Source organism: Amblyomma maculatum, chromosome 5 (genome assembly GCF_055883805.1).
Source record: "Amblyomma maculatum isolate TAMU_Amacu chromosome 5, ASM5588380v1, whole genome shotgun sequence".
Taxonomy (NCBI): Eukaryota; Metazoa; Arthropoda; class Arachnida; order Ixodida; family Ixodidae; genus Amblyomma; species Amblyomma maculatum.
Genome location: NC_139348.1, coordinates 130,530,167 through 130,548,723, shown reverse-complemented (window position 1 = coordinate 130,548,723; position 18,557 = coordinate 130,530,167). Strand labels below are relative to the sequence as shown.

The 18,557-nt window shown below is 44.3% G+C and overlaps 1 protein-coding gene across 1 annotated transcript in view; it reads left to right on the top strand.

The window, feature by feature from the left end:
* The window catches only part of Zip48C (Zinc/iron regulated transporter-related protein 48C), a 32,241-nt gene extending 15,150 nt beyond the window's left edge, over positions 1 to 17,091 (top strand). The window contains exons 5-9 of the mRNA XM_084604322.1: positions 638 to 796; positions 3,132 to 3,201; positions 8,906 to 9,004; positions 10,397 to 10,555; positions 15,230 to 17,091. Coding sequence (XP_084460448.1) covers positions 638 to 796; positions 3,132 to 3,201; positions 8,906 to 9,004; positions 10,397 to 10,555; positions 15,230 to 15,308 — 566 coding nt within the window. The 3' untranslated portion in view covers positions 15,309 to 17,091. The remainder of the gene's footprint in view (positions 1 to 637; positions 797 to 3,131; positions 3,202 to 8,905; positions 9,005 to 10,396; positions 10,556 to 15,229) is intronic.
* The last annotated feature ends 1,466 nt before the right edge of the window (positions 17,092 to 18,557 follow it).

The following is an 18,557-nucleotide window of genomic DNA, read 5'->3' as shown; positions in this document are numbered from 1 at the left end:
GAGGTGAAAACGTAGCTGTTAAGTGCATTCCTGCATTAAAAAGGAAAAGCACGCTTGTTGTTTATACTTGTTATGGAGTAGCCATTGGCTCTACACTTGTCATGTGTTCCCTTTTGTGGTGCAGCTTCATGTATACAAACGACGCGTTGTTCACAGACGGCAAAAATTCCTAAAATTTTTCACATGGCTAACACGGTTACTCACTGTATAGCCATGGGATCTAACCTATCAGGCAGTTATGCTGGTAGACATTTGAGGAACCTTTGGCGGTCCCCCTCTTTTTTTTTCAGAAATGGTGCGGTAGTGTCACTTATATAGCCTTGGTCAGTCTCTCCAGGCCACATGTGTTTCCCACCTACCACAGTGCCTCAGTGATTTTGGCCTTCGGCTACTAATCCCAAGGTCATAACGTTGAAGTGTGCACCTAAGTGGTTTTTCTTTTTCTTTAATGTGTCTTTGACTGAGAGGGACAAAATCCGAGACACACAAGTTTCCTCACATTTTTCTGAAAGTTATTGGGGTGACTGAAAACTCCCCTGGTGTACACTGTTAAAAGGGCACGGTAAAGAAGTAGGTGGACAGTGCATGTACTCTTCTGCCCGAGAGTAATGCAAGCTTTGCACGTTTCTTTTTGCAGACCCCAATGTCCAGCTTCGCAAGAAGCCTCTGACGGCTACGCGCGTCATCGTACCAGCGGCTACCAACGATGCTGAGAGTGCTGAGACCTTGGAAAACCTCAAGCGGTGGAAGCGTATCTTTCTTCTCGTCGTTGCAGTCACGGTCCATAACATTCCTGGTGAATAAGACTGGGCTTTTTCAGTAGTGTTGACTTGTGAGGAATTTAATCAGTATCTGGACACTGGTTACCATGATTTGCATACCACTATTTCCATAGTGCACATTGCCTCACTGCTTTTCTTTGGTTAGTGGCAACCTCTGGACTGGTGTTGCCACTATAGTGGTAACAATAGTAATAGTTAGTTTCGAGCATACCGCTGCAATACTTTAGGCAAATGTCATGTATATATACTCACGTTTTCTTATAGGTGTTAGTTTTTCCAGGCAGCCTTGTCTAGAACACTGACCTTCATCTGCTCACTTGTACTGGTCAGTTCTCTTTCTTTGTTCCATGTGTTCCTTACAGCCACCTTTATTGTGTAGAAGCTTTTGTTACCTTTGCAGCCTCTATAAAGCAAATTCAATTAACGGTGTTTAAAACCAGTCCTGCGTCAACTGTACCCCAATATACTATATTCCTTTTCAGCACGGCCTCTACCGTTATGCATGTGAGTATTCAGCTTAGGAGCATCTAGCATTGTTATCTTGATGTCAGTAGGGCTGGCTGCATGTCGACTTCCAGCTGGACTGAAGGCTTTTTCATGTTTGGGAAAAGAATCGCTTTTTTAAAACAAGAAATAAAGACAGATGTTGAAAAGTTCTGGCGTGCAGCAGGCAAGTGGATGAAGGGTGTCTGTCACTCCTTTCTTTTTGTTGCGGTGGATTATCTTGTTAAAGGGTAGTGGTTTCAAGTTTCTGTCGTGGAGACAGGTTCTGATGAGAAAAAAAAAAATGGAGGGAACACTCGAGCTTTGCGATAGGGCCTTTAATAGCATCTTTTCATTTCCAAGAATATTTTAATATTTAATTTGGGGAAAGGAAAAACTAGGGGAAAGGAAGGCACAGTGTCTTGTGTCGTCGATCGGGCCACATTCCTCAGCTGACTTTTGCAACGTCAGCCGAGAGAATTCGGCATTTCAGTCTGTTTTCTGTCCACCCTACTTGGTACCGGGAAGGTGCTGCCTCAGCCAATTTCTTTCTGGGTTGGAAAAACGGGGAAAGTGGTGCCGTGAGCCGCTTTACAAAGCGTAATCGCCACCGCCCCCACCACTGTGCCCGGGCTGGCGGCAGCCACTGCAGAGGCCTGTGAAACAACCCCTACACCAAGTGGGGTTGTTTACAGAAGCGGAATAGGCAAAGATCAGCCCCAATGGACGGCAGGGTCCACTTCTCTGAAGTTGCATGTGGTTAAAAGAAACCACTCCTGACAAGGGGCCGCCGCAAAGATTGAGCGGGAAACTGCCCACCATGCTTCTTTCCAGTCTCAGGGAACCACCAAAGAATGCATGCATAGGACTGCGTAAAAAACAATGGCTAACAGTGTCAAGGGCGTGGGGGGAGAGTCCAGTGATAGTGTGCAAAGAGGGTGTGTGCTTTGTGGTTCACGTTACAGAGCGATAAAGGACCTGGGTTTGAGACTATTTCCAACCCTCTTGGTTATGGCTTCTTAATCAAAGGGTATGATTGGCTGCATAAAATTTGGGGTGGACTACAGGAAGGGGCTGCCTTAATGTATTCTTTCTTTTTTCCTTTAAAGAGCACCCCTTGGACCATGTTAATCAGTCCGGTCCAGTCCATTACGAGTGCTCTGTGCTCAGCACATGAGCTTTCCTTTGTGCTGGCTAAGTGGTTCTTCTTGTGCGTATATAACCTGTGTGCAATGTTTTCTCTGTGTGAGAATATTGAGCGTTTTGTTAAGGCTGAGGATTGTCTGCATGTCTCCACACATTTAACCTCAGTTTGGCTCCTCTATGTAATTTGTAAATGCATCTTTCATCCTCCACTCTCATCAACATCGCTTGCCTTGTCTTTCTGCATGCCAGATCATTCGGAATGTTTTAACTAGCGTAAAATACTGCATCAGAAAAAAAAGGGGGCACACTAAGTGTGCCTTCACGTCACTCCATGGACATGAGTGTGCATGCCAAACATCTAGCAAGAACAGATCAGAGACCATCGGGGCTCACACTTCGCGCGTCTTACACCACTTGCGGCAATGCAGTGCGCAGTGCAGTATATTGAACTGGCAAAATTGCAGTCGATATACAGCGCTACTTTCCTATATTTTAAGCGGTTTTCTGGGGGATGGGTATTCGCTGTTTTTCGATACAGCCCCGCTAATTCGAAATATCCAGGCTCTATATATCCATGCTTGACTGTAGTATACAAAGTTCCACCTGCATCCTCTTTTCAGTTTCCGGGTGTAATTCAGTTGTTTAACATTCATTTTTGTGAGCCTACAACATGCACAGAGCTCAGTTGTGCTCAGTGTGTGTGTCTGCAATCTTTTGCAGAGGGGCTTGCCGTGGGCGTTGGTTTCGGGGCTGCCGGAAGCTCGGAGCATTCCACATTTGAAACCGCCAGGTAGGTTTCTGCGGGAAGTTGCTCACACTGCCTGAACTCATAGCTCTACCATCTCTGAGCCTGTTGCAATTACCTAGAAATGCTGCCGTTCCCAGGTCAAGTGAAGAAACTGCACATTGCAAATAGCTCCGCGCTACTGTGTGAAGAGCTCATGGCCTCATTTTTTTTTCCTTTCTTTTTTTTTGTTTTTGGCAGGTTCAACAAGTGGGGCCACATTAAGTCTTTCAGGCACTTATCTGCCGATCTTCTTATGTAAAAAAAAAAATACATATATATTCAAAGTACTCTATGCAAGTCCTTAAGAAAGCCAGTTAAGTAAATTTGCAATGCAAAGCCCTGTCTTTCTACACACACGTACAAGGTTTGTTAAGAGGATTAGCAGTGGTTTGAAACCATAACATGTAGAATGTTTACTGTTTAGTCTGTGCGGTTTGATTTCTACAACTGTATGCTGGAGCTCACAGTGCTGCACATGTGCATTCATAGTTTTGATCCAGACATTCAAGAATGAATGCCACACCTGTATGCTTTGGTTGGTAGATTTGCCTTGCATGCATTTGCATTGGAACCTACTGCGGCTGTATCGTAGCGGCAGAATTTTTGGTGACAAATGTTTTTGTATCATCATCACTGTCGTTATCGGCACTGATTTAAGGTGTCGCCTTCCAAAGCTTCAGAATCCTGTTCCGAAGTGTTCAATGAAGGATGACTTGGCATGCTGGAGAAATATGAAAGGTCAGGTCTTGATGATGTATGAAGAGGGAAAATATATTTACAGATAATAGACGAGAGACAACTGAGGTTACACTGGTGGAGTCACACACAAAGCTGCCACTACCCTAGCAAAAGGGTACACCACGTGCACGGAACATATCTCAGACAGAGAACCGCTTATGTGACGAGCACCAAGTCGCCAGTTGGGCTCAACTGGACCGAACTGATCAACTGGGTCTGATGGCCATCTTTCATGAAAAAGACAAGGGTGGTTGCTTCACATGATCCGCCCCAAAATTAAGCAGCCAATAAAACCCATTGATTAAGTAGTACCGATCCCAGTGGATTCGCAAAATTCTCGAAGCCAGGTCCTTAACAGTGTAAAATAAAAACCCAGCATTTACGCCCCACGCTCTCTCCACTTGCGGCCTCTCTCAATTGGTGTTCGTCCTTTCCTTGTCCCACGGTCTTCCTGGGACACAACCATCCCGCCGCCACCTGACCCGATGAAGCACCACAGGGGGTTTGGGGGACAAGGTTGCCCTCCCATTGGCCACAGGGGGGCAGTGTGACAGTTCATTCAGTGGCTATTAAAAGGCAGGTGTATTGTCATCGCTGCTGCCGGCACTGGGAGAGGTGCCGCAGGCAGGCAAAGCCGGTTGCGCTTGCCTTTGGGGAAAGTGTAAAACGGCTCCATTAACGACTGTGACCCTTCGTTGGTAATGCAGCAAGGGACTGCCGAGCAAGCCACACTTCAGAGTGTTTCTGGGAAGCACTTCCTGTTTACTAGGCCTATGGAAGCGCAACTGTTATCGCAGCTACTTTTTCCGCTCCAGAGCAAAGGCCTCTCCACCTTGACCTCCTCTTAGCCTAATCCCTCCTATACAAGGTGCTTCCTTGTCATATTTTCAAACCTCATGATCTCATCTTTCAGCCTGACTCCCGGGGCAATTTGCCTTCTTACGATGCAATAGTATCCATTCGGTTACCTTGGCGACTCTTGGTTAACTTTCCCTCAGATTACGTGCCCCTCCATGTCTACTTGTGCTTCTTGATTATCGCTAGAATGTTGCTTTCTCACATTTGATTCCCAAACCACCGTGCTCTTCTCCAGTCTTTTCCATGCTCAGTTTAAAGTGGGGCTGAGGACAAATTCAAGCTGGACTGTATCGATAGAGTGCGGTATTCTTAACGACAAAGAGGCCACTCTAGTCAAAAACTGAGCTCTTGTCAGCTAAAAAGGACCGAAGGCGGAAGTACAGTTGTTGCCTTCAGTGGCAAGTTTCACAGGTAAACTGCGTGCATTGACACTGAATTTCGGGGGCTGCTTTCTTGGAAGCCATGCTCCACCTCCATTCGCTTCAAAACAATGCCATTTGCTCCTTTTGTTCTTTGCATACATGTCACGAGTTTTAATTCCGCTGCTGCCTGGACTCTTATTCCGGACTAGCGTTGGTCCTGCTCCGTTTTTCCCAATCTTCTCAAGATAAACCCCCGCCTCACACTGGACATAATAATTGTATTAAGTTTTCCTTGAGTCCCTTCGAACAGAAGAGCGACCCTCCTTTTTGTAAGCCTGCCCTTCTCTGCCTCATAGGCTTGTACCGGTGTAATGAACAGGTTGATAATTACGTTCCTCTTGAAGGAAATTGGCAAACTGTATTTCATTACGGAGGACAATACGAGCGTGTTGGCCGAGCAAGGCCGGGAAGCGGACTGGATTGGCGCTTGTCGTCAGTAGCTAGGCTCCAAGAAACATGCACGGGTGCACAACTAGCGGCCATGCTGCCTTTTATTTGCGGCTCTTTTATGTGCTCTGTGGCATCGATGCATGTAACAGATACAGTAAAATACCACTTGAATGAACCTCACTTAAACGAAGTATTCAGTTGTACAATCTTTAATAAATTCCCCCGCCGAAGCTCCATTGAACGCTCTGCAAACGCCCTTCATTTTAACTAAATTAAATTTTTGCTCATTTCAGTTCTACAAACATTTTCTATAGTGTCATCCTGTGTCTCCCACGTCATACTGAGTATTTCAACCAGAACAACGTGTACTTTTCCTGAATATTTTTACATTGAGAAACATATTTTATTAGTGTGTGACGAAAACTGGCCATCATTTAGCTCTAAGCTTAACTGGCTATCTAGACAAGCTTGTATTCAGCGGACTCACCAGCTAGCTTTGCATGCTTAATTAAATCTACAGTCATAACCACCCATAGCTATAACTTCAGCCCTACAAAAGCCTCTTAGCTTCAAGAAAGGCGTGCGTATGCATGCTGGTTAATCGTGATTTGCTGAAAGAATGATCTGCTTGGAGGAAATGAATGCCTCCGCTGTCCAGTAGACCGCTGTGCCGGACGAGGTTCACATGAGCTTGCAAATAGTGACTGAGGCCAAGAACACTGCAGTCCTAAGTTCAAAAGTGCTGCAAAAGGCTACTGCATTACGAGTATAATATTTACCACAAAACGGCTTCTTGGTGCTAATGGAAATACGCTTCCACACACCTATTTCAGTTCGGTGAACTTTCACTTCAACAAACATTTTCCTAAGGTCCCTTGAAGTTCGTTCAAGTGAAGTTTCACTGTAACATCTTTCTAATGCGCTGCGCCTCATTCTATCTTCCCTGTCTGTTTCGCCATTTTGGTCTGTGTCTGCAGTCATTATTTATTCTGAGTATGCATACATTTACTGCTTCCGCTTCTTCGCTGCCAGTCGTGCTGTACCCTTCTGAGGATTTCAGGCATTGCTTTAGTTCTCTTCAAGCTAATTGTTAAACCTGCCATTCTGTGTTGCCTGTTTATGTTTACGCCCACAAATATGGTCGGCACATTTTTTTTTTTTAGTTTAAACAGTCGATCACAGATACATCAAACTCTAAGGGGGATCACTAAATAGGTTGGCATATAGATTATTGGTCATATAAAGCATATCATTGAATAAGATTAATTTGTCATATTGTTACGATGAAGGTAACAATATGACAAATTGACAAACAAATATGACAAGCATGAACACGAAGACAAAGGAGAAGATAAAAGAAAGCCACAGTACAAGCGCTTGTACTGTGGCTTTATTTTATCTTGTCCTTTGTCTTCGTGTTTGCGCTGTTTAAATTAATAATGAATATGTACCAACTCGCCCAACAATGTATCTTGGTTTTCACACGCAGTCGAGAAGGCCCTCTTCAGAAGACGAAAGGAAAGGTCCCACTTCGATAAACGGCCCCGTCGTATTTGGGGGTGCTTCACTGCACGGCTCGCGCAGTCGAGCATTGCGGTGAAGCGTGCAGTGCGAGTGTAAAATGCGGTGAATTCGAAAATTTTCGGTCTATTCAGTACTTTTCCAGTACTTGGAAATTTCAAAGTAGAACCTCTTTATAGTAAACTCACTGGGACCAGCAAAAATATTTACTATATCAGTGGTCGGTGATGACACGGTCCTGAAGATGCTGTCTGGTAGTTAAATAGGCACTTACTGAATACTTCTTGTTGCTTAATGGAAAAAAAACAAACTTAAATACCTTCCATCTCGCTTTTATCATCTCTTTGTGCAATTTTTTCATTATAAAATTTCTCTACATCTTGTGCAAGTATCTCTAAACATAAGACAACTGGATTACGAATGCAACCAAGTTCGATTTCATGTGAAAACCAAAGCTTTGCATGAACATGGTGTCCCTATTTGCTGTTTCTGATATTTAAACGGCAATAAATGATAAATGCGCGTGGCACTCAAGTGCTGTAAGACCGCACTCGCTGCACCTTCACTTTCTGCCTCCGCTGCCTCATGCTATGTGCTGCACATTGCAGTGAATGTTCCCCTTCCCTATTTCTTGCTACACTTTTACTCCTTTATTTTCTCAACGGACCACGCCGCCTCCTTGCTGTGTTTATAGACAGATTTACTTTTTTTTTCCTACTCACTGTGCGCTTTCCCTCACGGCTCCAAGGCCTCTGTAAAGTAGGCTTCTTCTGACTGCTGCTAAGCCTAGTGGTAAAGCCACCTAATGAACACTGCATTATTTTTCTGTTTTCAAATACAAAAAATCTTTGCCTCGCGATTCTAGGTAGCGCGTGTGGGGTGATATTATATTGTGGGAGTCGTCGCCAACCGATTTTTACCAAATACGTCTTTACTAAAAGGGGGGCAAAATGTACAGTTGTCTATGGAAGATGAACTTGGACTTTAGTTTGACTTTACTATATCAGAGTTTTTACTATATCTGAGTTTACTATAGCGGGGTTCTTCTGTAACAGTTTTTTCAAATACAAATATGATCGAATAACAAACATATTTGATTCGTATTCGAAATTGCGAATATTTGCACACGCCTAGCTAAGTGTTTAATCAGCAGGAGTTCTGTGTATGAACGCTTTCAGTAATGCTGTGCTTTTGCATTGATATTCAAGTGGATTCTGTGACTGTTCAGTATAAGCAATAATTTGATATATCCGGGATCAGGAGTGTTTATTCCACTCCAAACCAATTTGTCTGCTGTCGCTTCTGCTTGCGCACGCAATATCAGATGGCATTTTAATTGGCGGGTCGGTTCTTTACTATGGATCCAGGGAAAATATGCGGAAACATTGCATGTTAGACATGCTCGAAACTTTTATCGCTATCTGAAGTGCCTGTGTGGCATACAGCCCCGTACCCGAAATTCAGAGGTCATGTGGTTGTTGTTTTTTTTCTTCTGCTTTTTGATCAGCTCTATCTCAGCCTTGAAGGGATTACACTATTAATCTCCCATAACACTGCAAATAATAAGAAAAAGAAACAAATATTCTTCTATTCTTTCCTTTTTTGACTGACTGCTGGCTTGCTCCATACATGACAGGGGTGTTAGGTAAGCCATGGACTGCTGGATTTGGTAAGATTTTGCTGATTGCTGTCAGACTTTCATTGCTGCATGTCTGGAATACAGCTGTGCAGATTTTATCAAAGCATCATTCGCTTTTCTTGTTTCTTTCCATGACCAGAAACTTGGCCCTTGGCATAGGGATCCAGAACTTCCCTGAGGGACTAGCTGTGAGCCTGCCACTGCGTGGGGCCGGCTTCTCCAAGTGGAAATCGTTCTGGTAAACCATGAAATAAAAAACGTAGTACTACAGTAAAGCCGCGTTAATTTGGCCCCTTTAGAAATTTTGAAGACCCAAGCTATAAGCGCGGTCTTGCTGAGCAGAGCACTTTACGAAACTGTAAAGTATCGTGGTTGTCACATGTACAGATGGCCACGTTACTCATGTTCGTTAGATATACTTACTCTGATGCAAGCGGTTTTCAGCAGTTCATTAAGGCCATTCAATAATTGAAACTTTTGGATAATTTGAGCGTTTCTCCGGTTCCTTCAAGACCGAATTAACGAGGTTTTACTGTAGTTTTATTGGCAAAGCAGAGACATTTTGCTGCAAACATCCGATCAGTAAGAAGAAATGGAGCAGAGCTTCATAAAGCTTTGTGAAGTGTGCGTGAATGACTTATGGTTGCGTAGTAGTTCATCTTGTAGCCTTGGTTTCTGAGAAAAATTTTCAGAATGAATCTTATGGAACAGTGCTGCATTTCGGGGAAGTTGTGCAAACCTTATCTATTGATAAAGAGGAATACCCTGCACTAATACTGCAGTATAAGAGCAGATGGTCTGGCTGCTGTCGTTGGCATTGGCGTTGCTCTTCTGGGCAAAAATAACTCGCGTTCATTTGATGATCATTAAGAGTGGTGTCGTTAAAAGCTGGTCCAGTGTGACCCTGTGGGCATGGTCAGTGCGACCACTGTTAATGAGTTAGGGGGCCACAGTACAGATCATAATGCTTTTATAATTTGCCGATGAGTAGAGCGAGGCGTCTGCTAGTTATTCAATGCATAATTTCCACTTAATTTTAACATTCTTATTTGGAAATAAATACAGAAACGTTGCTGTGAGGTCTGCTGGTCTATATAGTAGCAATGCCAGTGTGAGGGAGCAACATAAGAGAGCCAGCAGCCATTAACACAAAGGAAAGCATAGGGGAATCTTTTCTTTCTTTTGGTGCTGATCAGTGGGAAGTAATAATTAATTGTGGAGATAACTGATTACAAAGTAAGATACAAAAACAACCACATGCTGGCAAGACCATATCACGACACCAACTTCAGCTTTGCCTCGGGAAATCGGACATCTTTGTGCACTTCCTTCTTTTTTTTTTCTTTCTGTCTTCTGAGTAGTGGAAAAAACGCTTGTGAAGACTTTTGCCCTTGAGTGGCCACAGTGCTAGCTTTACAGTATCTGAGGAAATGTACAGTTTTGAGGTCACACACTGGGCTTTTCATGTGAGCAGTGTTGTACAAATATGGTCCCAGCCTTTTACTTGAATGACATTGTGCGAACGTATGCGGACATTGTTGCACGAGTGACCATGTTGCCTTGCTTACATGTTTGTTGACATGAACGTCCAAGAACACGCACTTAGTGGGCCCTGTTGCCCTCCCACCAGGTACGGCCAATTGAGTGGAGTGGTGGAGCCGGTGGCTGGGGTGCTGGGATGCCTAGCAGTGACCCTGGCGCAGCCCCTGCTTCCCTATGCCCTCGCCTTCGCCGCCGGCGCCATGGTGTACGTCGTCGTGGACGACATAGTGCCAGAAGCGCAAGCGTGGTGGGTGGAGCTCAGCTTCTCACAGTGCAACGTTTCGCGTGAATTTGTGTTCCTCATTGAACTGTTTGTTGCTGTCAACAAAGCCACTGAATAGCATTCCTCAATGGAGGGGACACGCGCATCGGAAAAAGTCCTGTTTTGTTAAAAAAAAGCATTCGAGTTTCGATATTTTTATCTTAGTGTAGTGACCCCGATAACTCCTCTTACACATATAAAATAAATTGGAGCCAGGAGCGACCAGTAAATAATTTTAAGAAACGAGTTAAAGAATTAGCAGCAGCTATGAAAGCCGCACATCCGACCCATTTTTCAAGGGAGTGATTCGTTGAACCAACGCATTGTCTGTACTCAGGCTTGTGCAAGCCAGTAGGCCTATAATTTTCCCTCCTAAGGCCGGCCTGCCACATCACGCTCCTTGAAAGTACAGTAAAAGCTCGTTAATTCAAATTCCACGGGGCCGCCAGGCCAGTTCGAATTAACCAAAATTCGAACTAATGAAAGTGAGCAAAAATGAAGGCGTTTGAAGCCCGGAGGGCACGAAAAACATTTATTTAGCAAAAAAGTCTGTTATCATCTTCTGCTTCTTCTCTCTGAGGGCTACCGTACTCACTCGGTCTTCTAGCATGCGAATGCGACGCAAAGAGTCTTCTTCCCCCTCTTCAAAGCTGAAGAAAAGGCGCGCGACATTCAGCGCTCCCATAACTTCTGCCGCGGATGGACGCACGGGCTCTTGCTCCTCGTCGTCGTCCTCGTCTTCTGCCTCTTCTGGGACAGACTGCTCCCCAACAATTTCAGCGACAATGTCCTCATCACATAGGGCACCGCACACTGCTGCATCGCTGTCTACTCCAACGTAATCATCAAAACTGACGTCCTGCAGCACAGCACGCACAGCCGCAGGCAGAGGCTCCGGACTCCCATCGTCGCCACTTTCTTTCATACTTCCGGCAGCAAAGCCACAGTGGTGGAAGCAGTTTGCAATTGTGGACGGCATGACCTGCTCCCATGCACGCACCAACATGTGCATTGCTGTGAGCAATGTGATGGTGCTGGTCTTCTGGTTTCCAGTGCACAAAGTCATTCGCTCGATCATGTGGCGCCTATAGAAACATTTGATGTTTCTGATCACCCCCTGATCCATCGGCTGCAAGGCCGCAGTCGTGTTGGCGGGCAAAAAGACGAGCCTTGTGGCTTTCAGCTCGGCGTCGACTTTGTGTGCCGAGCAGTTATCCACAATGAGGAGAACTTGACGCTTCCCTAGCTCCGTCCTCCGATCGAATTTCAAGAGTCATTTTTTAAACAATTCGCCCGTCATCCACGCCTTGCTGTTGGCGGAGTATTCCGTCGGCAGCGTCCTAATGTTCTTGAAACATCTAGGCTTATGTGCCTTGCCGACAACAAAAAGAGGGACCTTCTCCGTCCCGGTCATATTAGCGGCGACCAGAACAGTAATCCGCTCTTTGCTTCGCTTGCCGCCAGCGCAGCTGTCCCCTTTAAATGTTACTGTTCTGTCGGGCTGGAGCTTATAAAACAAAGCCGTCTCATCAGCATTGAATATATCATGTGCCGAGTAGCTTTCTAAGTACTGCTGCAGAGCACCGCTTCGCCACGTGGCACAAGTTTCTGCATCCACTTCTTTGGCTTCTCCAGACAACACCCGGAAGACAAGATTATGTCTGTCTCTAAAGCGGTGAAACCATCCTTCGGAGGCGACAAAATCTTCCACATTCAAGCGCAGGGCGAAATCGGCCGCCTTCGCCATGATAATTGGGCCGCTCAGTGGAATGTCAGCGCTTCTCATTTCTTTCACCCACGTGATCACAGCGGTCTCAATTTCCGGATACTTGGCTAACCGAAGCCTTTTTCTGTTGCTGGTGAAATCTTCGGCTTCATAGGCATCCTCGATGGCCTTCCTATTTCGGACGTACGTCGACAACGTGCTTGGTGGAATCCCGTGCTTTTTCGCGATTTCCACTTTGCTGGCCTTCCGTTCATCCACCTCGCGTAAAATAGCCACTTTCTCCTTCACCGTCTTGGCACAGTATTTCCCACGCGAACACATCTCGCGGACACAAGCTCACAACAAGCGGCGTGCAAAACGAGGGCTCACGAAATGCAACACGAAACCGTGGTCGATAACACTAAAACGTCGTTCCTCGAAGGAGTCGCGGCAGGAAAGACTGTTTAGTACTTGTTCCAGCACCCTAGCGGCGCCCCGATGGTTGTGCCATCTATCGTTCTGCCATGAAAGCTTCCAACGATGGTTTTTAACAGCGCCGCTTGGCGGCGCGCAGTTCGAATTATGGGTGGCGGCGCCAATTTTTGAGTGAATTAACGAGCTGTTACGCGCATAGACTTCTATGCACTGCGGACCGGACCACGATGACTATTTCGAATTATCCAAAATTTTGAATTAACGAGTTGTGAATTAACGAGCTTTCACTGTAATAATAAAGTAATTTTAACCATCAGAACCAAGCTCTTTTTCTAGGTCATTTTATAAAGTTTCAGTCGTGTTTTTCTCATAAGCAGAAGTGCCTGCAATCAACAGTTTGTAGTCAGGAAGGAAAGGAAAGTGTTTTTCCAACTTTGATTCAAACCTACAGAAGGGAGGCGGGATATGCATCATAAAAGTGAAAGTACTCGTAGTCCGAAGTTTCTAGTAAAAGGAAAGAGGGCCTTCTAATATATCTGAATTAAATATTATAAGGTTTGCAGACAAATTAACAAAATAAAGTGTTTAAATGCAGCTTTGTCACTTTGTCAGAATAATTTGTCGCTATTTAAACACAGCTTGCTGTGGCCATGAAGTTAGTTTTTGTCATTGAAAACTTGGCAGTGAGCATCGAAAATGTTGAATTTGGTACCAGACGTCACACCGTCATCACTTCAAGGGCCACTGATTTGCCGGGGGGGGGGGGGCATTACATAATAGATGCATAACTGAAGTTTGAATGAATTTACTGTATTTACTCGGCTGCGATCCACCCTCGATGGCGCTACCACCTCGCTGGTCTTTCTTCATCTGGCGGGCGAAATCATCGTTACACTAACCATCACCTTTGCGACCCCCTCTGTAATCCTCAGTGGCCCAGTGCACTTCGTCCTTGGTGTCATCGGTGGCATTTGCAGTTCAGCACTGCTAGAAGTCCTTGTTGGTTATGTTATAACAGGATCACGCATTAAGCCACGCAGCAAATCACGTGTCATCCTATTGCTTCGTGTAAATTTGTGGCAGACATTGACCCTTTAACACCTTCTTTTGGCTGGTTGATAAAATGTGCCGCTTGTTCTACCGCTTTCGTTTCCCGTGCTGTGGTGGCAGGCGTGTCGAAGTAAAGTGGTGTTATCGACTAAGCAGATAGTTGTGTTTGTATCAGTTGGTGGCTGCGCAACCCCCAGCACCTACTGACGTTTCACTTGACCTGTGTTTCGCCTTTCTGTCTTGCCAGCAATGTAGCTTTAACTTTCGAAACTTGTGCAGTTACAGGACAGTCACAGCCCAGACCATAGGCCGGGCTGTTGTTTGTTGCACTAAGTCCTAAGTGGACAAGCTCTTCTTCTATTTTTGGAAACCGGCCCCTCTTCGGCCCATTAGAACCCTTCCGAGTTGACCTGCTGGCAAAAATCCTTTTTGCGTTCGTCGCTCAGGGATGCCAGCTGTGCGTGAGGTGGGCTAGCCCGATGCCTTTTGCCTCCACCCATCAGCCCAGTGTCGTACTAAACTTTGCGTGTCTTTGCAACCAGTGCTTTCGTGTTATCTCAAGTCCAGGTCAGAGCCTTGCTGGCGAAAGTCTCAAAAGGCTTGCAAACGGTATTGATATCCACTACTGTGGTAGATGCTATCAACACGCAAGAATTATAAAGCTATTATAAAGCTATCTTAGGATGCCAGCGATAACAGTGTGTTGCTGGCGTAGTTTCATTTTCATAGTGAATTCTAAAGTGCATGTGAATTTTGGATTATTTTTTCTGGAAAGAAGCTGCATTTAGAATCGAGCGAACATTATGTGCACGTTCCAGGTGATAAAAATGGATCTTTACATTATTTTCTTTTTTTAATAGTAGACAGATTATTGCTGTGACATCTTCATGATAAGGAGGCATTGTTTTGTGAGGCTGTATAAAGGAAGATTGTAAACATTGCAGAACTTGTAAAACTTTCTGGCATAAGCACATGCATAGTTCTCTTGGAGGGAAATGCATGCAAGTGGCAAGCTATTTTCAACCTGAACCTTCAGGTAATCGAAAAGTCAATAAGCATGGTAGTATCACAGGTCTAAAAAGCATGTATCATTTGATGATAAAGAGGTTCAAAAATGGAGTGGAGGTTGTGGGCATTATCTCAGAATTGTGGGTACAGAGCGCACACAAACAGCAATGGTCGCCCAGCCTTTGCCTGGTTTGCTATCTATATTTAGTGATCATAGTATTGTATTACAGTTAATTTAAAGGAAAAATGTTTTCTAGCACACTCCCCTCTCCTTGCTCTCTGTTGGTTTTTCTCAACCACCACTGCACTCGTTGTCGACCCTTTTCAGCTCTTCTGAGTGAAGTTTTACTTTTTCCTTGGCTGGATCATTCTTGTTATCTTTTTTACCATCACTGCTTGCGCATTAGTTTCTCTATTCCTTTATTTGTCCTTTCACCTCCCTGCTTTTCTTTTTCCTGCAGTTCAAATGGCCGCCTGGCTTCATGGACGACCGTGGTGGGGTTCATTGTTATGATGGCCCTAGACGTAGGGCTCAGCTGAAGCATACGGCAACGCCACTTGTTACTAGCATGCACCGAAAGCACCTCTCCTTGGAACTTCGCTGCACATTGTTTGTGTCGTCGGGACCAAGGAACAATTTTTCACGTGTTCAAACATATCACGTATTTGCAACGTTTTCGTCGGCGGAGTTTTTTAAGTTTTTGTCCGAACTGATCTCTTGCACATAGGCTTTTTTACGCGTTGCCTGTTACCTCGATATATTGTCACGTTTTACAACTTGAAGGGAGGGCTTGCCCTTTTTGGTTGTGCATTAACTGCTGGTTATGTTGGGACCCCGAACGATTGTACATAAACCTACTCCTTCAACTGAAGGGTCCACATAAGCGCGATTGTTCGGCTACAAATGTTGCTAAAAAATTTTTACTCCCGTGTTGAATTCCGCTCCTGCTTGGTAAAGGGTTCCCAAAGTGGATCCGAGTAATTTACTGCCTGATAGTGTTGACGACAAACAGCGACAGCATATTTATGCGTGTGTATCCTTGAGGCTGTTAACTAGTATTGAGTGGTTGATTCAAAAACTATTTAGTACTGAGGCTGGGGCCTGGTGGTCTTAATTAATCATTATAAGTAAAGCTTCGTTGTGCTACGAGAATTAGTTCTTGCAGCTGTAATTGGTGCATTGCGTTCGATCCTGGCACCTGGTTAACGATTTACTTAGTAACTTGTGCGTTCAATTTCCGAAGAGGCCTTTGTAATGTAATATTGTTTGCTGAATGCATCTAGTCTGTTGGACTGATGTGTGCTTACACACACAGTGCAAGTTTGTAGAGACTGTTGACTCGAACTACCGATTTTGTGATAGTTACGTACGAACAAGAACTATTTCCTTTTTTTTTTTTCATCCATCACTTGAAACCTTGCAAAGCGATGTTTATAAGCATGCAAGCTGCGAATAGTTTGTTGTTATCTGCACCGCTTAACGCAGCGTTGCTTCCAACAAACTACAATTCTCTCAGATGTGCATTACTGTCTTTTGTTGTGCCAAGGGAGGCTTCTCAGCAGAGATATAGTTTGTGCCTGTTTAGTTTGTTGATTCTTAGTTCCCGAGCCATGAAACAACAGAGCTATGTCTTCAAGAATGATCAAACTTTTTGAAATGGAGCATCTTTTTCTGTCCGAAGTATGAATTTGTGCAATCACATCTTTGTATACGCTGAAAACAGATATGTTAAAGTATTATATATGTATGTAATTTGTTGCTTTTAACGGATCATTTTTTTTTTACCCCACGTCATGCTTCTTATGGCAAAGGAGTGCTTCAGGGCTTTTGAGCGGCTTCAGTTTTCACTGATGTAGTGAATTTTTCATTCAACCATGCTTAATTTGATCTTCTAGTTTATCTTAAAGCTTCGTTTCTGTGAGCATCTAGTTTATTACTAAAGTTGCCCTTAAATTAAACCCTGCAGAAGTTAGTCGGTGTTTCCTCTGTGTTCAAATATAAGTCAACTCTAACTTGAAAATATTATTTAACTGTTGTTGCTTGATACATTTTCAATGGTTTTTAGGGCAGCCCTAACATCACTTCACTTCTAGTTGGAAACTGCACATATGAGAAGATTTTTGTGTGTGTTTTGTTTTGTGTGTGTTGTTTGGGGAGAAAGGTTTTCCTATACATAACTTGATGCAGGTGATGCAGGTTTGTATGCCAAGTTTTTCTTATAAAAAAATTCTATCCCCACTGCACGAAAGTGGCTCATCAGGATTGCATTGTTTTTGTTTGGAAGAAATGGTATTAAAAGCTTTGATTGCCTAGGACACCCATGGCAGCTTGTGTCTTCGTTAAAGAGTACAGACAACAAATAGTTCGGGTGCATGCTTTTTTTTTCCTTGGAATGATACACAATACAAGTCGCAGTGTGAAATTCACTTATGCCGACTAAGTAATGTATAACTGAATTTTTTGTCATGTAGTTTTGAGTTCATATATTTGTTAAGACTGATATACCAGATGTGGCTTGTCCGGCTTGGTCTCTTGCCCAAGGAAACCAGACGCTAAGTTGCATGAAGGGAAAGAGCTTTACGTACAAAAGTTTACATAGTAAAATCTCGTTAATCCAATTCCGGTCAATTAGGAAATTTGGATAATTCGAACTAGGAGCATGGTCCTGCCCAACGCCCATGTAAGTCTGTGGAATTGGACACTCGTTACTTCTGACATGGGCGGACTTGTTCTGGTTAATCCTGGTTAACTACAACCCATGAGATCAACGATTGTATATACAGACCTCTGTCTCTGAGTTGCATAGAACAGGGGTACAGTGGTGCCTGCACATCTCAGGCCGCCATTGCCAAAAAAGATCCTTGTGGAAATGCAAAAGCATTTTTCATTGTGCCTGCGTGCCTGCAATGTAGCTGCAAATGCATCGCTCAAGCCGAGATGACTGGACGGCTTTGTTAGCACTGAGCGCTGCTCTCTTCGCATGTCTTTCCGCCTTCTTGCAGCCTTGTGCTTTTCTGCGCCGTCGCTGTGCCTCTTCGGTATGTGTTTGTGAGGCCTGCTACGAGAAACCTTGCTTGTGGACGGTTGTTCACTGTCCAAAGCACACAATGCACTCAGCCAGGTGCTATTTATTAGTGTCTGTGAACTGACATGGGCAGAGGAAACGCTAGAACTTTTGTACCACCATGTGACCGGTACTGCAATCCTCTCTGTACTCTTTCTGCTTCCCTAAAAGCACTCTTTCCACTCACCCTCCTCTTCTAGTGACTTTGTTAGGTTATTTGGCATACTAAGGGAGTTAAGGCATAGAATTGGAGGTACAGTCTTTGCCAAAAATATACAGCCCATATATATAAAAGGTTCGCTTCTAAGGACTCTAACTAGGCTCCTGGAAGCAATACTGGTATATGAAGTTAATAGTAGAAAAGTGTGAGAACCAGATTTTTTGTCTACAAGTTTTCAAGCGCTGCATATGCTTAAAGAGCCTCGATAGGGGGCTTAGAAGCAAAACCCTTGGGCTGTATATTTTTGACAGACTGTACATATGTCGTCTGTTCGAATCCCTGTCGCAAACTGGTTTCCCTCTTGACTAGTAGACTCATGCTAAATAGAAAGTGAAGTGGTTTTACACCACCCGAATTGGTATGCAAAGAACGGTTATATTACAATTTTGATACGCAAGACAGAAATGCGGTGCCACATATTGGTCATGATGGCCCCATTTGCTGTCGTCTTTATGAGTATTGTTGACAACAGAAAGTCCAGAAGAATTTTTGCGGAATGGGTGA